The 20,575-nt window shown below is 37.1% G+C and overlaps 1 protein-coding gene across 10 annotated transcripts in view; it reads right to left on the reverse strand.

Annotated features, from left to right (window-relative positions):
• Atrx (ATRX chromatin remodeler) overlaps positions 1-20,575 on the reverse strand; it is a 137,527-nt gene that overhangs the window by 76,722 nt on the left and 40,230 nt on the right. For 7 of the 10 annotated variants that reach the window (XM_052171710.1, XM_052171701.1, XM_052171706.1 and 4 more), the window contains 7 exons: positions 20,311-20,363; positions 19,066-19,190; positions 16,193-16,306; positions 11,434-11,543; positions 9,852-9,919; positions 6,161-9,201; positions 1,269-1,341 (listed from right to left, as the gene is read on the reverse strand). In XM_052171710.1, coding sequence (XP_052027670.1) covers positions 1,269-1,341; positions 6,161-9,201; positions 9,852-9,919; positions 11,434-11,543; positions 16,193-16,306; positions 19,066-19,190; positions 20,311-20,363 — 3,584 coding nt within the window. The remainder of the gene's footprint in view (positions 1-1,268; positions 1,342-6,160; positions 9,202-9,851; positions 9,920-11,433; positions 11,544-16,192; positions 16,307-19,065; positions 19,191-20,310; positions 20,364-20,575) is intronic. The other 3 variants (XM_052171702.1, XM_052171708.1, XM_052171703.1) reach the window with 3 other exon arrangements.

Genomic DNA, 20,575 nt, shown 5'->3' on the forward strand with positions numbered 1-20,575 from the left:
TAAAATCCCTGACAAAACATGGTATGCTTTCAACCTTCCATTGTAGGGTTCATTCGTATTATCCCATCAAATAACGTGGACAGACATTTGTAAGAAGAAAGTAAATAGGAAAGCAGAGGCCAAGTCTTTGGCTTTACACATGAGCTCTAATTAAGAGTAAAAGTAAGTATGACCATTCACCCTAATAATTCACCTATTCTCTGTACTAACAGAAGCCTGCTGGTATCAGCAAGACATAAAATGGGGTCAGAGAACAGATGTGCTTAGAGCACTTTTTGCATCTCTCACAAAATGCTGACAGCAAGCACATATTATTTTCAGTTTCTTAAAAACGACAGCTTTCTATTAAGAATAGATGGCCATTTTTGTGTTCTTTGCTAAGATTATCTCTAGGATATCACATATTTTAGGACCAGAACTAGAGACAAATACTATCAATTTTTCAATATTACAGATTAAAATTATGGCAAAAGAAGTTAAAGTCACCAGCCTGAGGTCATACAATTATTAAAGGTTAGAAGCTGTCCATCCACTATACATATCTATCATATTTATCTCCTCATTGAGTACTATGACTACTATCCTAAAGGATGAGACGTGATTAAAATGTATGTAGAAGCATGTTGACTTGCTGGGACAGGGGTGTCTTTCCTCTCTCAGCCATCCCTTAGATTAAAACTATATAGGCTTCATTGTTTACACTTAAACCAATTCTTTAAGTCTTAAGTTAATAATGTCATACTACCTACTTCCATTTTATTTGAAAAGAAATATTAGAATATGAATCTGTCTAGATAACTTATCAACTGATACTTATTTTGAAAGCAATTTCCTAATCTTAAGTATATGAATCATCTTTATTTACTCTTCACAGGTCTTCATAAATAGGACTACCATGTTGAATGACAAAACAATAATCAAAGAGAGATATCTGTTGTCATTTATTAGAATTTACTTGCATTAAAATTAATCTGTCAAAATTGAAAGTCTCAAAAAATTATCACAGTTTACATGGAAACATTAATTGACAGTTCTTTGTTTATAACACACCCTATGCTAGGTGTGTTAATATATTTACTTTCTCTTAGGGTTTCTGAGCTTTGGCCCCTTTTCTGGCCTTTCTTTCAGACTTGCAAGAAGACTGTGCGCGAGTTTTTCTAAGGCAGGAACTCTTGGTTTTTATAACCTGGTTGTTGTTGCGTTGTTGCTGTTTGCGCCCATGCCTAGGGTGTGTTATAATCTTAAGTTCCTTACGCATGGAATCATACCTATTCTCAGGATCATTGTCGTCGTCGTCATCATCCACTGTGACAGGCACTGATTTAGATAAGGCTTCATCTCCTTGGGGGAAAAGTATACTTAAAATTAGCTTTGAATTGTCTATACAAGTAAAACTATATAAGATAAAACTGAAATCCAACAATGTTAGAGCAAACTAGTAGACTCTATATAAAACTGTTGAAATATCAAACGACTGCAAGGGAAACTTATGAAGGACCAGTAGGAAATAGCAGTAAACTCTCACATGTTCCCCAGGGTTCTTTCAAAGCACAAGAATTTTAAAGGCAAGTATTTTCAGAAATGATTATTAATTGCCATCATTGCCAGTGGTTTGTTGTTAAAGTAACTGTATTAATTTCCTCAAAGTTTGAAGTTAACAGGGATTATCTTTTTTCTGGTATTACTGAAGAATAACTAAACTGCTTCTACTATTTTGGTAGTGCCAAATAATTGAAAAACATACCTGAATCCATACAAAAGCTGTGACTTGAAGTACTCAGAAAGACATTCAAGTGCACTAAGATTTATTTCATTTTTAAAAGTTCTATTCTTTTGATTAAAATCTAAGGAGATGACTGAGGTTATAATCCAGAGGTAGAGCATTAGCCTAATATTTACAAGATCCCAGATCATATCCCCAACACACACACACACACACACACACACACACACACAAAGAGAAGGCAGGAGCACTGGAACCTGTGCATTTCATTGTACAGAAATGTTACCTCAAATGAACAAATTAAATATCAAACTCTAGTCAATATTATGCAAGCCAAAGTATATATGGTTTCTTATGCTGATATTCACTATTAATTCTAAAATTAAAATGAGAAGGGAAAGCTCACAAATACCAATCTCAAACTAACAAATTATAAAAGCAAATGACTAGCCAACGTTAATTAATAATGAAGACAAAGATAGGAGAATGCAGGGAAGAAGGAGGGGGGCACATAATAAGGAAACATTTGGACACAGTTGTGCGACACACTAGATAAACCAGCATACAGATACAGACACACAGACACATACATACACAGACACACACACACACACAGTACTGGAAGATGGAGAATGAATGCACATACAATACTACATTCAAGCTAGGTAGGGTGGTTTACACCAGTAATCTCAACAGTAGACCAGCAGAAACAGAGGATCATAAATTAAGGCCAGCTTGGGCTGGGCATGGTGGCACATTCCTTTAAGGCTAGCACCCAGGAATCAGACACAGGAGAATATCTAAGTTCAAGATCAAACTGGTCTACATAGTAAGTTCCAGGCCAGGGAGGGTTACACAGTCAGACCTATGTCAAGAAAACAACCAAATGCTGAAGGGGTTGGAGAGGTGGCTCAGTGGTTAAGAGTACTTGCTGACCATTAATAGGATCTGAGTTCAGTTCCCAGTACCGTTAACAGGCAGTTCACCACTGTTAACTGCAACCCCAGGGAAATTCAACACCCTCTTCTGATCTCTGTGGGCACTCACACAAGGGCACAGAGACACAAACAGACATATAAATTAACAATTTTTAAAAACCTACTGAAATATAAATAAATCTCCAGTCTCCTGGATTTGACACTGTATTAGTTACACAAGTTACCACAAATGAGTATCTGAGACCCTCCCCCCCCTTTTATTTGCCATATTTTCAATTACAAAATGATTCAGGAAAATGGAAGAAAATATCTATATAAAGATCACAGACACTGGGCTGAGGAAGGTCGCCCAATGGTACTGCACTTGCTTAGTGTATGTAAGGCAGAGGTGCTAAGAGCAATGAATACCTACAGATTCTGGATACTAATAAGCTAAATTCCAAAAGTCAAAATAACCCTGAGTATACCTATAAAACATCCCATTGGAAAAAACATTACTGAAAAAGCATATTACTAACTATATTTCCCTCAATCCCTTTTTTAAATGAGAAAGGGTCTCACTATTTAGCCCTGCTTGATAAACAAGTTTCCGTGTAGCCCAAAACCACCTCAGATCTCTTGCAGTGATCCTCCTACGTTATCCTCTAGAGTGCTAGGATTTACATTACCATCAGGCCAGCTGACATGCTGTCCTTTACTGTGTAAACTTCAAAGTCAAATTTGAATGCTACATGCTCTCCAAAGTTTTCTTAATTTATTTAAATGGCTCATTTACAGCCCCATTGTAGCTTTCTCAGTTTTATTTTTGTTTGGTTTGGTCTCTAAAGCCAAGGTCTCATTCTGTGGCTCAGGCTTCCCTGAAACTTAGTGAGTAGTCAGGCAGGCAGGCAGGAGTCTGGTTCAAATCCTAACCTAGAGCTAGAATTATATGAATGAGCTACTGTGCTCAGAAAAAAAGCAATTTTAAAGATTATTTTTATTTTCCTTAGGTTTTCCGAGTCACAAATGATTGTGCTGGGTATAAAGCTCAGGTCCTCTCCAAAAGCGGCAAGGACTCTTAAGTAAATACTGAGCGACTCTTCCGTGCATTAGACTATAGCTCCTGGTATCATGCCTGACATCCTTGTTCATGCCATTCTCAAGTTGCAATTTCTAGGAAAATGTTGTGGCTATGAGATGCCCAAATATCACTGAATAAATTGGAACCTTCTAAGCTCATTATGGGAAGGGACATTATTAAAATGTTCTAAATTTGTCACATAAAGTTAATTTGGACAAAGAAAATGAATACAAGTAAATTAATTCTTAAGCAATGTTTTCCTTCAGTGGCTCATACCTAGGCTTACATTCAAAAACTGTATTTTGTGAATAGTATTCACTTTTAAGACCTTTCAAATTATGTTGCATTTGGATATTTTTATTGACAAAGCCCAGGTTTTAGTAGGATAAATTCCATAGCAAATTATCTTCTATTTTTTTATCCGAGGTATTCTACTTGGTCCTAAGAAATTCACAAGCAACAAGGTTTGGCTCATAAGAACTGTTGAAGGATTAGCATCTGATTAAGTGACAGATGCTCAAGCTTTTTTGATATATAGCCCTAGGAAAAAATTACCACCTAGTCAGAGCACTGATGCTTCATGTCAAAGTTCTACTGGCCAAAATGGAACACAGTGAGCAGGGCTAGTACTGAATCATGGGGTTATTGGAAAATACACTCATTGGGTATTTGCCATAAGTTGCCATCTTCTAAGGTCTAATGAATAGTTATTACTTATTACACAAAGTATTATAACTTCAAATATAAGAACTACAGAAACTTTCTGATGGACAAAGTGATATGAACTCATAACCTCAGTACTCATGAGGAAGATTAGTACAAGTTGGAGGTTGCTCTAGTCTACATAGTTTCAGGCCAGCCAGAGCTATATAGCAAGACATTGTCTTATATAACACCAAACAAAAAAATAATAAAAAATACATAAAAGACGAATGATTGCGATGGAGAGATGGCTCAGCAGTTACAAGCCGCAGTTACACTGTCCTTGCAAAGGACTTGAATTTGACTCCTAATAACCATATAATGGCTTACAAACTTCTGTTAACCCCAGGGCCAGGGAATCTAAAGCCTCCCTCTAGACCCTAAGAACAGCAGGCACACATGTGGTACACAGACATACGTGTAGGCAAAACATTCATGAACCAATAATTAAGAAGAGAAAAACAGAATCTTTAACATGTCAAACAAGAATGAAGCTCAGTGGTGTAACACTTGCCTACCAGACATGAGGCCCTGGATTCTGCCAGTCCATACCCAGACCTGCTTGTGAGCACATGCTACACAAACACACAGGGTGAGAGAGAGAGAGGAGAGAGGAGAGAGGAGAAGGGAGAGGGGAGAGGGGAGAGAGGAGAGGGGAGAGAGGAGGGAGGAGAGGGGAGAGAGGAGTGAGGAGAGGGGAGAGAGAAGGGAGAAGAAAGGAGAAAGGAGAGAGGAGAAAGGAGAGAGGAGAGAGGAGGGAGGAGGGAGAAGAAAGGAGAGAGGAGAGAGGAGGGAGGAGGGAGGAGGGAGAAGAAAGGAGAGAGGAGGGAGGAGAGAGGAGGGAGGAGAGAGGAGGAAGGAGGGAGGAGAGAGGAGAGAGGAGGGAGGAGGGAGGAGGGAGGAAGGAGGAGAGAGAGGAGGGAGGAGGGAGGAGGGAGGAAGGAGGAGAGAGAGGAGGGAGGAGGGAGGAGGGAGGAGGAAGGAGGGAAGAGAGAGAGAACTCAAGAGAACTCAAGAGAGAAGGCTTAGGAAATGAAAATCAGTATAATGTTTTAAATATGCAGAATACACCAGGAAAGCCATTTAAACACAGAAGATAATCTTAAGAGTGTTTAGATCAGATCACTTACCTATGTTTCCCTAACAGTAACACTGCATACAATAATAAATAGTTATAACTTTCCATTCCTACAGTCTAATCTTTAATGGGGTTTACCCAACTAACCTGATAACTAAAACATTTTCTATCACATGGATACCTTGGAGTTTTTTTAAATTATGTGTATATCCCTGTAGTTCAAGTATTTGCGCCTATGCGCAAACATCCTGGAGACTGAGTAAGAGAGGATTGGGTGTTTGGGATCCACTCAACTGGATACCTGGAAGTGAACTCTACTCCATCTTTCTAGCTCCTAGATCTATTTTTAATACAAGGCCAGCATTCTTAATCTAAAATTTTGATGTTAAAAAACAAAAACAAGTCAGGCAGTGGTGGCACACGCCTTTAATCCCAGCACTCAGGAGGCAGAGGCAAGTAGACTTCTGAGTTCCAGGCCAGCCTGGTCTACAGAGTGAGTTCCAGGATAGCCAGGGCTACACAGAGAAACCCAGTGTCAAAAAACAACAAACAAACAGGCATTTTAAATGGACTTCTCTTCCACAGGGGAAAATCAACAATATGAAACTCTAAAAAGGGGCAGATTATAAATTCTAAGGTTGAAATTTATTCTTGCATACCTGAAGATTGACAAAATCCAGTGTGTGAAGGCAGCACTACATTTTCAGTCACCGGTTTGATTTTCTGTTCATCACTGCTTTCCTCGCCTGCAGAATTCTGATCATCATCTCCTATATCAGAAGATGAAGAAGTAATGTCGGCTTGCTTCCTTTTAGGAGCTGCTCTTAAGGAGTTTCTTTTTTTCTCCTTGGTATTGCCTGCCTTCTTTTTGGCTGCAGTTCTTTGTCTCTTCTGCTTTTTATTATCTTCTGAGCTTCCCTCTGCATCAGAAGATGATGACGCACTCTTTCTTTCCTTGGCACTTCTCTTTGAATTGGAGTTTCTTCTTTCTTTCAAGTCAATTCTTCTCGGTCTCTTTTCAGTAGAGTCACAGCGCTCTCCTTTTAAGGATCGCTCCGTGTCCGATGAGGAACACTCTGGCCTCTTCCCCGAACTCTTCGCATGCAAGCTGAATTGTTTCTTCTCTCTGAGAGACACTCTATTCCTGGCCTTCTTATCTTCAGAAGAGTCACAACTATCTCTTTTTCCTGGCAGTTTATCAACACTATCGGACAATTCTTCCTTCTTTTCACATGATTTATCCTTCCATTTTTTGCCTTTCTTCGCTCCCTCAGATGTATCAGTTTTGCTTTGCTTTATGCCTTTAGAGAACACAACAGCCTCTCCCTCGGGCAGCCTCTCAGTCCCATCAGAGGAAGACTCATACTCCTGCTCTCGCTTCACTCTTTCTTCCTCTAATTCTGGAGTTTTCTTTCCTTTTGTTCCAGGTCTCTGTCTGCTCTGCTTCTTTTCGCCTTCAGACGACTCATCACTCTGGTCTTTCTTTGGAAATCTATCAGCAACAACAGACGTTCCACTCTTTACTTTCCTACATGCTCTGCTTCTCAAATGTTTAGTCTTTTCTTTAGTTTTAGTAACTCTTTTGTCTTCTGGGGCATTGACATTCTCCTCTTTCCCTGAAGGCTTTTCAGCACCATCAGAGGAAACACCAGGCTGCTGCCTCTTACCAAGCATCTCTCGGCATTCCACTCCACTCCTGCCTTTCTCAGCGGAACCTTCTGCTGCAGAACTACTCCCTCCCTGCCTGCCTTCGGCGTCACCAGTGTCGCAGGCTGACGGCCTTTCTGGTGCTGTCTTCGCCCTCTCATGCCCTCCAATATCCACTACTTTTTTGCGTTGTTTTTCATCTTCGGATAAGTCCTGTTCTTTTTTATCTGAAACACTTTTTCTGGCAGCCCCAATTCTACTCATGGTTTTTATCTCTCTCTCTAACTCTGAGTCATAGTTAGAGGACTCTGAGTAGTTTTGGCGTTTCTTTTTAGAGATAATAGAGGTTTCAGCTGATTTTCCTTTTTCAGTGTCAAAATCTGACCCAGAAGTAGAATTTTTCCGCTTCCTTTTTCCATTATCATCTTTCCCTGCTTGACTTTTATGATTTGTTTGTGGTTCATTAATGTCAGTATCTGATGAAGAACTATGGCGCATCTGACTTGCCTCTTTGAGGACTGCTAGCATCTCATCAGAATCTGAATTCTGATCCCCAATCCCTGGTCGTTTAGCTTTGGGTACCTTATGAGGTTTAGGGTTATCAGTAACGGAGTCAGATGAGTTTCGCTTATCCTTTTTTCTTATTGGACCTGACAGCTTTTGTTTCTCCTTCACAGTTTCATTATTTTCTTCATCTGAATTTGACATTGCAGGGTTGGTTTCTGTCTGTCGCCTCAACGGTGTAGTTTTTACACGTGGGGATCTTCGAAGATCAGAGTCTTCTAAAAGGACTGTGACACCGTGTTCAACTGAATGCTCATTATTATCACTAATTCCCTCTCTGGGTCTACATTTCTCTGAGCTACGGGCCACCCCAGAACTCTTGCGGCTATTCTTCTCTTGTGGAATGTCCTGACAGTCAACACCTTTAATTGGAGAATTAGAAAGGGAAACTGGGGTAAGTTTAACAAATAATTCTTTTCTTACTTTCGCTGTGACTTTTGACTTAATATTTCCTCTGTTGTCTTTTGAAGTGTTTAATTTTACAGATGAGCTCTCCAGTTCAGGCTCAGTCCCACTGTTGCCATCTCCTTGATAATCAGCTGAACTCTGAACTTCCATAGCACTCTCAAGGCTATCAAAAATGTCTTCTGGAACTGAGGAAGGAACGGACACAATATCCATATCTAAGTCCTCAGAAGTGTTGGTGGGTTCATACTGAGGGCCATCTTTCCTACCGGAACCCTTATGTTCCCCGCTAGGACTTTTATGTGCTTTGTGCTCTTCTCCTGGGATGCGCTCACCATCTATGGCCTTTACTGATGATCTAGGATCTAACTTTAAAAATTCTTTCTTTTCGGTATAATAGGACTTTTCCCCTTTTCGCATTTTTGTTTCAGACTTAGCATCTGTGATTTTAAGCTCTTTGGTATTTTTTTCTTTGTGTACAGCATCCAAAGCTTGGATCTCTGAATTCAAATCTTCTTCTAATGCAAGGTGAGCCTTCTTGATATCAGCCAACACAGATTTAAAAGCCTTAAGTTGACGCAATTTCATAGCAGAAGTCATTTCTGAATTATCTGCTGCCTGCTTTAGGAACTTAATGTAACTGGAGTTCATGTTGGATGTAGTCTCAATCAGTTTTTTTGTCTTCTTAATTATCTCTTTAGGCACAGTTAGTGCTGGGGAAGTAGACGTTACAGAACCAGAACAGGACTCCTCTAATTTTTTTTCTTCTCCATTACAACTGGAACTATTCTTCTTTGGAGAAAATTTGGGTGTTTGGTCACAGAGTTTACTACTCTTTTCACTGTCAACTTTTATCTTCTTCTTATTTTGTTGCAACAACTGTTCTAAATTCTCAAAGACGCTGTTACACGCAGTAACCAAGTCCAATAGAGGCTCTGGTTGACAAATATAGCAATACCATTGATTGTTTTCATCCATTATGGTAGATAACTCCTTTCGACCAAGGTTGCGCAGGATGCATTTCTTACAGAAGGCATTATGGCAAAAGTCGCAACAAATCAAGTTCCCACCTTCTGCACACCATCTGAAATGGTTTAAGGATTAAAATGTTATTTCTAGTGAAAGTAATTTTAATGCCTTTATTGATAAAAGAATTTAAGACTTCCTTCCAGCATTTTCAAGGTAGTAATTTAGATGATCTGCTTACTTTTACCAGAAATTTAAAACTAAAAATGTTTTATTGGAAAAGACAACCAACATAACAATGAAAACTCTACAGAAGAGAGATCTATGAGGGTTGGATAGATGGCTCAGGAATTAAGAGACCCTAGCACTCTTGCAGCACAAGGAAGTTTGATTTCTAGCACCCATCAGACAGCTCATTAGAGCCTCCGATTTCCAAGGGTAACAGAATACAATTGCTCATAATTATACATAGACACACATGCATAAAGACACATGATTTTAAATTATTTTTAATACAAATTTAAAAGATGAATCTAACAAGAGTGCATGTCCTTAATGACAATTATTGGGAAGAAGAGGCAGTTTCATCTTTGTGAGTTCAAAGCCAGCCTAGTCTACGAAGCAAGTTCCAGGACTGTGAGGACTGTTACACACACATATACACACACAAAACACTTGTCTTAGGGGAGGAAAAACATTCATCTAATGAAGTTGATAATTACCCTAAAGGAGACAACAATAAATATGAAATGAGAATGTATTACCTACCTACACTGTTCATCCATCCCATCTGAGTCACGGCTGATATCGTCGCTCATATAATACTTAAAGCAGTTCTAGTCAAAGGAAAGAGAAGGGGAAATTTATTCAAAATAGACAAGTCACAAATCTTACTTTGAAGCCATTAAAATGTAAAAGGGTTGTGCATGTTTTAAGTGATAAAAGCAAGAACACTGTACTACCCAATACTTTAAACACTGGACTATTTCAAGAAACTGGCTCCTTCAAACCTTGAAATGGAATTCTCATCATCAAGAACCATAATTCATTATATAAAAGTACACAAAAGACAATCAATTACTAAAGACATTTCTAATTTCATACAACTAGCTACCAAAGTTATAAATAAAAATGTGTGTTTCTGCTACTTAAAACGCTTAACTGTTAGCATATATAAACACTATGTTTACTGCTAAGCAATTAACAACATATAGTATTTTAAAATCTCATGGGGAAGTCTGAGGTTCATCAACAGGTAAGTAATGCCCAATAACTGACATAACTGGCTAAGAGGCAAAGAAAGTATTCAAATTCAAGTCTCATTAACCCATCCTTTCCAGTGAGACTAGGAAAGAGAAATGGCATATTACTAGTGACATGTCAGGATTCAACACACTGGCCCCGTGGGTAAAAAAGTCAAGTATATAGGCAAAGAGAGCAAGTAGCAAACCCAATGAGAAAAGACTTGACTGTCAGAAGTTTGAACACTGCACAAAAGGTACTTTAGATAGGACTATGGATCAAACGAATTCAAGAAAGAGGGGAAAACATGTAAGGAATAAAATTAAGCTTGACAGAGTTGAGGAGGTTAGAATCTATCAAACATTCATACCAGAAAACATCTGGTATGTTTTTGGATGGCCTTCCTGTGCATTTCAAAGGTAGCTTTTTTGCGAGGAGGGACTTCTAGCTGGCCTGGAACTCACTATGTAAACCAGTCTGGGATGGAATCCAGAGAGATCCACCTGCCCCTGCCTGCTAAGTGTTAGGATTAAGGTGTGTTATCACCAGTCCTGACTGAAGGAATATGTTTTTATTGGGAAACAAGCTAACAATAGAACCACTCTTAATCCAACATGAGCTGGAGATGCTGTAACCTTGGTATCAAAGATACCTGAAACTAAATCCAACTTTTGGCCTAATAAAAAAGAACACAAATACTGTTAAAGCTATAATTAACATATATGAAACACTTTAAAATCTTTTACTTCCTAATCATATTAAAGGTGTGTTTGACATGGAAATTTAGAGAAGTAGGATATGGAAGAAAGTTATAAACCACATATACGCATAAACAAGGAACTGCAACTTTTAAATACAGTAAGTCTCCCCTTCAGCTCCCAACTTCTTAACACCAGGCCAACCATCTAGAACAAAGTAAAATAATCCACTTAACCAAACTAATTCTTACTCATATTTTAGGTTTCAATTTATATCTCATAAATTACAATGATACAAGCTTCCTGTAAGCTCATGAGTACAATATCTCTTACATAATGGCCATTTTCATTCCTCATATACTGTGAACCCTCCAACCTGCAAAAACCCTTATCAACAAATCTATACATACCTTACAAATAAGGACTTTCAATGAAGGGTGTCTATAAATGGAATCTTTTTGAAAATGATTGACCTGTTGTCCACAAGCTGTGCAACTCACGATCCCATGAAGTCCATCTTCTAGGAGCAAAGAGTGATCATGACTCACAATATTTACACTCACATGGTATTAGAAATAAGAGTACATAAACCTTGGGAAATTATTTTGGACATAAGTTAAAAGGGTAATTTTACTGACCTTTTAAAAGACCATAATAAACTTGACCAATTCTGAGATGAATGGTAACTACATTTATCATATAGATGCAAAACTCAATTATAAGTTGACATAATCTAAAGAGACACCATGAAAAATTCCTTAAAATGAAAATCAAAAACTCTTTGATATTTGAGACAGCTTCGTACTAGGTAGCCCTGGCTGGTCTGGTACTTGTAATGTAGTACATGCTGGTCTCCAACTCACAGCAGCCATACTGCCTCAATCTCCCCAATACTGGGATTATAAGCAAACACCACCATACCCACATTCAAGAGCTCTGTCTCTCATTGGCTATTGCGTTGCAAACAAATTCAGTATCTGTTCTTAGGGAATGGAAAAGCAAATGACAAGGAAAAACCAATTCTTTTACAATGTTACAATTCAGTTAGACATGCCATGAAGATTTGGCTTCTTAAATGCAATAGTTTGCACAGATCCTATCAATATGGTAGACAAAAACTGGATAATTTCTGGTGTTACCAATTCCCAAAATTTACTTCAGCATTACTAACCTTCTTTCTATGTTTATTTGATAACCTTTACCTTATCAATGTCTACTATTTGCAAACATGACACTGTGACAAATGCAAACACGACATTTTCTTAGCAGCAAGCAGGTCTGAGAGGGGAGGAGAAGTCAGTTCTATTTTATATTTACTGCAAGAAAACATGTTGAAGACAACTTATTCAAGAAAAGCAGAAAAGCTCGCCTGCCTCATATTTTCTTATAAACTTTCTATTATTATCTATGTGTATAGGACTTTCATCTGTACTACTTCTGGTACTCTCAGAGGTCAAAAGAGGGTTATCAAATCCCTTGTGAACCACCACATGGATACTCTTGAAGAGCAAACAATGCTTTTAAGCACTGAGCCTGGCCTCTCCTGCTTTACTCTTAATCCCTGGCTGGTCAAGGCAGTCCTTCTCATTCTGAGAATATCAAATCATTTCAAGAATCTTTAAAAATAAAACAAAACAAAATCAGGCACAGACCTGGAATCTCAGCAAATTGGGTGGCTGAGACAGGAGGATCACTTGAGCCCAGGAATTTGAATCTAATGTGAGCTACATAGTGATGCCTTGTCACAAGAGAGAGACAGAGAGAGACAGAGAGAGACAGAGAGACAGAAAAAGCAGAGACAGAGAAGGTTAAGAAACAGAGTCAGACAACAGACAGCAATTCCCACATCTAAACACTACATTTAAATCTCTTAAAACAATTTTTTTACAGATGATCTTGAAAAGCAATCAAGACCTTGATCCAAGTCACACAGTGACTATCTTTCAAAGTAAATCAGTGCTAAAGTGTACATTCAAACATGAAAAGGAGTTACAGAGAAACCCTGTCTCAAAAAAGAAAAAAAAGAAAAAGAAAAAGAAACAAAGAAAGCAAGAGAGAAAGAAAAGAGAAAAAGAAAAAATAGGAGTTAAATGATGAGTAACTGTCTCAGTCCCTAAAACACAAAACACCAAGGATATTCATCATTTAATTATGTTATTTTATTAGTTTTAAGGTTCAAAGCAAGCTGGGCAGTGGTGGCGCACGCCTTTAATCCCAGCACGTGGGAGGCAGAAGCAAGCAGATTTCTGAGTTTGAGGCCAGCCTGGTCTACAGAGTGAGTTCCAGGACAGCCAGGGCTACACAGAGAAACCCTGTCTCAAAAAAAAAAACAAAAAAACAAAAAAACAAAAAAAAAAAACCAAAAAGAAAGAAAGAAAGAGAGAGAGGGGGAGAGAGAGAGAAAGAGAGAGAGAGAAAGAAAGAAAGAAAGAAAGAAAGAAAGAAAGAAAGAAAGAAAGAAAGAAAGAAAGAAAGAAAGAAAGAAAGAGAGAAAGAAAAAGAAAGAAAAGAAAAAAAAAGAAAAGGTTCAAAGCACCATGGACCCAAATATTACAGTATCTTTACTTGTTGATGTTTTAAATGAACACAATAACACTTTTTCAGAAATTGACTTTGCTATATATGCTGGTAATAATTTATGTGAAATTGGTGTCTTATGTCAATCGTTTTCATCTTAGATGTTTGTAATCTCTTATATTTTTTTAAAAAAACACAAACATTTTAAATACCGTTTTAAGATGAAGGAGATAATTAAAAGCTCCAGTCTGAAAATTCATCTAATATTAAATTCTATTCACTAAACATCCAGGTGCTCTTTATATATTTATATATTACATGTGAATTTATTATTCTTAACTTGGTGGTCCTTTGGAGATTTTTTTTTTGGTCCTGTGCAAAAGAAGTCAATGCTGATAAGCACTGTTTCCTGTTTGAGAAGCATTTGATGTACAGTGAAATTAAACCCATGCAGGCACTGACATGGATAAATTTCAAAAGCACAATGCTCCCAAAGCATATAAACAGCGTACTACTTTTTATACTTTTTTCTACGAAAATTGTCTTTTAACTCACACTAAGATATAAAAACCACATGTATAAATAAACTGTTAGGATAATCATTACGTGTGGGGTAGGAAGGGGAAATGGGTGGGAATAGGACTGAGGATTTTATTTAAGTGAGATCTGAAGTAAATATGGCCAAATGCTGAAATGTTACTTTACGTACTTGTTTCTGTACATGTAGGTTGAAAGTTTGTTTTTAATGATGAAATATCTTAAAGAATGTAACTGTGTAAATGTAAAATTCACTTGCATTTATTAGTGCAGCATATTTTAGTGGTTTTAAGGAAAATAAAGTATTTTTGCCATGTAGAAAAGTTATGTAATAAATACGTAGTTTATTAAAACAGTCTATGATTAAGTTCCTTAAATGTACCTTTGCTTTGCTATTGTGCCATATTTTTGTTCCAAATTAAGATTATTTGATATAGTTTACATCCCACACAGTTTTCTAAATTCCTGTTCATTTGGGAATGAATCTTCAAGAATGTTTTAAATGCTAACTATAGCCATTCTTGACCTCAAACCACTAGTTTATTCACACATAAACGGATTAGAAATCCTAAGATTACATCTTATTATATCTCCTGAGATTTCTGATAACTTAGACATATAAATCACTGAGATGAAAATAAACATAAAATATTGGAAATGACCATATCACTACAAAACAGACCCTTAAGCATGATGTAGATATTCTTATGGTGATTATCCAATAAAATTACAGCAGCATGTCTGCTAAACCCAAGTACCGCAGCATACCAAAAGGGCACTAGGAATTCACTCTCCAGCAACAGTGGTTCCTTTTTTCAATCTGTCTTCAAACTGTTTCCACATTTCAGACACTGACTGATCTAATGTGTCTTCCCAAAGACACCACCAAACATTCTTAATACAATGCTATCAATTATTTGACTTTACTACAAGATGGATAAACAAAAGAAATAAACTGCTACTGATCCTTACACATTACTATTAATGTGGTGATTAAGGGTGAAAAACGGTACCTTAGCCTTGTTGTTGAAATAGCAGCTTCCCTACTACAAATTTGAGGAATCTGATTATAATCTTTATGTTCAAAAGGGATGGAACACCCTCTTGTGGACAAAAGACTAAACAACAATCCGTTGATTTCATCTGCAACCTAACAAAGTATTTAATAAATTGATATTAGCTTATATATCGAAAATATTTTACTAGTTCTAATGAGATAGCCATCCCATTAAATATAAATCTAATATTGTCTTTAAAAATCTCAACATAATTTCATAATTATGTACTATAAACAATATTGAAGGGACAAGTTCTATAACACTTTTACTTGGAGATTTGTCATGTTCTACTTTTGAGAGTCATTCCTCTTATAGTTATAGATTCTGACTGTTATTCTGCCCAAAATCTATATATATTTAAAAATCAAAGACAAAAAGTGGAGCAGAAACTCAACTGTAGTAGATTTCTAAGTAAATTCTCCCGATGCTCTCTCTATGGATGGCTAGACACTCTGGCTGTGTATGAGGGGAAACCAAGAGTGGAAGGACCAAAGGCCGGAAGGAGTTCATGGCTCCAGCTCCCATCTCCTCTGCTTATTGCTGCAATGAGTTCTATGGCGCCCATGAAGGACACACTGGGGCACATTCTTGAGCTCATCCAGAAATTCTAATTTGTCAGGAATGAAGGGGTTGGTATTTTAAGTAAGTACTCCAAGCAACACTTAATGTACTGCTCTATCACTGTCCATAGCCATTATTCGGAGTATGTATGAAGTTACCTGGAGGAGGCCACAGGCAAAGTTTTGCACAATTTGAAATTGCTTCCACTGGAAGTCAAGCATGCTTTTCTGGCATATATGGACTCTAGAACCAGTATGTGGAGAAATGCTAAGCCTCGTGCAACAAACAGTAGCCACTGAAGGCAAAGGTGTTTTTGAGAAATGGACTTAAACCTTTTCTGCTTCAGAGTGCAAAGAGAAACAGAAATTATTTTTAAGTAGTGCTTTTAATAAACAATGGGCAGAAAAGTGGAGGTATTTTTAGTAAGCATATGAGATTTTCCAATATGGTCATAGACAGCAATTTAAACTCATGTTTCATTTTCACTTGTATTTACCTCCGCGTTTTTTGAGATTTTCAGGTTTCATTTTACTTCTGCTTCTAAATTCAGGCCCTTTAAAATCATCTTTGTCTTCATTCAGCACTGGCTCTGGTTGTACAATCACTGTACCTAGAATGATTTCATTTAAAAAACCAATTACACATATTAAATGTGCAAGTGAAGTGCAAGACTTCAGTTCAGATAAAGCCAACATTGCTGGTACATAGTTTGTTTCTGTCAAACTTGTAGTATTTGTATAAGGACCACAGGGTAGCAGTAAAAGGGCCAAGTGTCAGCAATCAAATTACTTGTTGAAGTTTAGTTCATAAAAACAGGAGGTAGGTATTATGAACTAAAAGAAATGTATCAATCAAATAGAAAGCCTCAGCCCAGCTCACAATGTTTATAGTGCCTATGATAAAAGCTCTTATGAAATGAACATTCATGCCGGGTTCCTTAAGCTATCTAAAGTTAACTGGCAAAGACATCCTATTTTTCTCAGTCCAAATTAGAAAAAGAAGTTTAAATATTTGTAAGAGTTCTTCAACCTTGCTTAGAGGGGAGAGGCTTGTGGAGGGGAGGAACCTCTGAAGCTCGTTCTACTGCTGCTGGACCTAGTCACCAATTTCCCCCACAGTACATCAAAGCTTCACTAGCATTCCAAGTCCTTGGAGAGTTTTAAACTGAAGGTCACTTGAAGACACTTAAAACGGAAGTGGTCAAGCAATTAACTGTAGAATGAGATCATTGGTTGATGTCTATTAAAATGTTTTCGAAGGACTATCCTTCCATAACTCTAAAACTTCCAGGCTGAGGAGAAAACAAATAAAACAAGCCATCATAAAAAGGTCCAGGCCTCAACATTTACTGGTATTACTGGGCTTAGCACTAAACTGGCCAGTATAAGAACAATTAAACTCAGTGCAAGGAGTTGTCAGAGCTCCACATGAAACCCAGGGTTGTGTAAAAGCACCAAGAAGATTCTAGCAAGTTATTGCCATCTAGTTGGTATTAATATTTAAATGAGGTCTGGGAGGGCACAGTACTGGTTGCAGTACACTGTGGTAAACTTAAAAGACTCACATTCCCAAAAATGGTAGTTGTAACTAACAATCGTTTCATGAACACACGTGCAGAGAAGCCCCAACATTTGAAAAGAGCTCTCAAGATTTAAAAATAATCAGTGCTCAATCATGAAGCTTTTTCTAAAAAAGAAAGCAAAGTTGTGGTATAAAGCGGATCCAGTAGCCCAGGAGTAAGACAGGCCTGAGATAAATCTGTGCTTGAGGGGGGAAAAAATCCCTTGAGCTCTGAATTTGATCCGAAACATTGAACAGTACAGAAGCAATAACTACTATCTTACATGGTTTAGAACAATGGTTCTCAACCTGTGATTTACCACCCCTCTGGGAGTCAAATGACACTTTCATAGGGGTTGCCTAAGACCATTAGGAAATACAGAGATTTACATTATGATTCTTAAGAGTAGCAAAGTTACAGTTATGAAGTAGCAACGAAAATAAATTTATGATTGGGAGTCACTACAATATGAGGAACTGTATTAATGGGTAGAAACATTAGGAAGGTTGAGAACCACTGATATGGAGAACTGAATGAGGTAATTAACAGTCAGCTATGTATGCATATTCAATACAGTTAACAATGAAAATAATCACCCACATGTAAGCTTATGAAACAGTTCTTGGTATTTGAATATGAGAATTAACCTTAGCTCAGGTTTGTAGCTGTACCAACTTCCAGCTACAGTCTCATTAAAAGAAGTGTTTGGATTCCTAGTTCTTCCAAACACCCAAAGCACTCATTCCCAGTGACAAGAATCAAAGTAAGTAACCCACCATTAGGACTCACATTTCCACATTAGTCATTTCTACTGTTAGTAACCAAAGCATTTGCTTGAAATTGCTAAAGATAACTTTTGAAAACCAGGTAAATTAGTCATCGGCAATTTCTTCTCCTATTTCTTCTTTCGATCATTCTCATTTCATTTTATTCATTTTCCTTCATCTTATAATTCCTAACTATCCTAGCTTACCCTAGTTAAATCCAATCTCTCGTACTGACATTCAACAAATTTCCATAATTGAGAAGTCATAAAGCATAACTACAAACAGAGGTTTAGTAAATACTGCTATAAAACATCTAAGAGACTAAAACATATTATTTAACAAAGGAAAAGAAAAATTCCAATTTGAAACACCATAAAATCAGCAAGACCTTTACCATTCTCTTAGCATCTAATCACACTGCTCTCACTCTTCAACAGAGTCCAATGTCCATTTGGCAATTTCTTCTCTCCAATCTAATCAATGAATGACACTTCACAGGTAGCACTACCACAGTCAAGAGATCTATGACAAGACTTGTTTAAAGAGGAACTTTAAGAAATCTACCTAAATCTATTGAACAGTTAACATTCTTAGGAACTATCAGAATGCAGTAAGACAACAGGTAGGATTACTTGCCTAGCATACAAAAGGCTCTGGGCTCAGCACTACACAAAAGCAAATTCAGTAAGATTGAAGTAGCCTTCAAAATACTTTCTTTTCAGGAACAGCCATTGCATTTTTAAATGGGCAAGATCACTGACATTCAAGTCAACACTTAGTATCTAAAGCCCTTAAACCTACTACCATATTCAAATGTAATTTGGGAAATTTGTCATCCCCTTATTTAAAAAAAAAAAAAGTGAAAAAAAAATCTTAAGACTTTTTTCTTTTCTCAACTAGTTGAATTATCTCACCTATCTGAGTAACACATGCTTTCATTCCCAAACTACACATTATTTCCAGACATCAAGCAATGTATAACAGTGGTCATAATAAAATATATTTCAACTTAACTTCATGTGAAAAATTAATACAGATTACCTTTTGGCAAGCTTTGCATAGTAATGTCATTTTCTGAATTCTCAGTAGCAGCTTTTTCATTTACATTCTCATCCGTGGGTTTTTCATCATCAGATTCTACATATTTTGTCACAATTGAAGGTTTCCTACGAAAGAGTTGGGGTCATAGAATTATGAGTATTTTTGACCATTGGAGCAATATACCAAGACCATAACTATCAAGATACCATCAGAGTTACTAATAGAAACAAATTTCTCTCTCTCTCTCTCTCTCTCTCTCTCTCTCTCTCTCTCTCTCTCTCTCATTTTTTTTTTTTTTTTTGCTTTTTCAAGACAAGGGTTTCTCTGTGTAGCCCTGGCTGTCCTGGAACTCACTCTGTAGACCAGGCTGGCCTTGAACTCAGAAATCTGCCTGCCTCTGCCTCCCAGAGTGCTGGGATTAAAGGTGTGTGCCACCACCACCCCACACAAATTTCTCTTTATCATATAGCTAAAGATTCTCACTGAATACACACTTTATTCTGGTAGTGGGTGCATTTTTTAAGGAAATTAGAGAATAAATCAATAATAAGTAAATTGTTTTGTAATAAGAGATAGTAGTTCTATTATATATAATGATGGCTAAAGCAAGTAGTACTACACAGAAATTTTCTAGAAAGGATTGCCTACCCGTGGAATACTGAGTCTTAGGTATACCTGAAAATGATTCCTGTCCTTAATAAATTGTTTGGGAATTCCAAAGAAAAAAAGACATTTTATCACCCTTTAAACTTCCTGTAATGTACAATTGCAGTGACTTCTTCCCTCCCATACATCAGGTAACTTTGTTGTACCCACATTGTTGTAAGAGAAATTCAACATTTCTCCTTTCTCTTTTCTGTAAAGCACTATATATTCCAAGCATCTCTAATTATATAAATACTTCTGTAAAACTAAAACTTCAACAGAATAAATCTAATGGAATTTATTGTATTATAGCACTTAATCTCTCAACATCACAATTTGTATGATGGTTTATTTAAAACAATGGTAAGTACATAAAAAGATTGTGTTTTTAGAAATAGAAAACAAGCGGGGTGGTGGTGGCACACGCCTGTAATCCTAGTACTCTGGGAGGCAGAGGCAGGCGGATTTCTAAGAGTGAGTTCCAGGACAGCCAGGGCTATACAGATAAACTCTGTCTCAAAAAAAAACCAAAAAAAAAAAAAATAGTGAACAAATAACCAAGAAAAAGAAAACATTTTATTCCTTTCAACATCAACCTACCTCTTTGATCTTGATGAACTTGAAGATTTGGATTTTTCTGAGGTGCTAGTTCCCTAAACATGACAAAAAATAAGCACAAAGGTAAGTAAAAACTGTCCTGACACCTCTAGAGAATGATCTTTTGTCCAATAATAAAACAAAATATTATTTTTGTGCCCAAAGTCTTCTTTCAAAAACCTTCAAATTCAAGTTCTGAAGCTGAGAATGTACCTCAGTGGTAAAACGGCAGAGTCCTGCGTTCAGCCAAACATTACCAGGATACCAA

This window comes from Apodemus sylvaticus, chromosome X, assembly GCF_947179515.1.
Source record: "Apodemus sylvaticus chromosome X, mApoSyl1.1, whole genome shotgun sequence".
Taxonomy (NCBI): Eukaryota; Metazoa; Chordata; class Mammalia; order Rodentia; family Muridae; genus Apodemus; species Apodemus sylvaticus.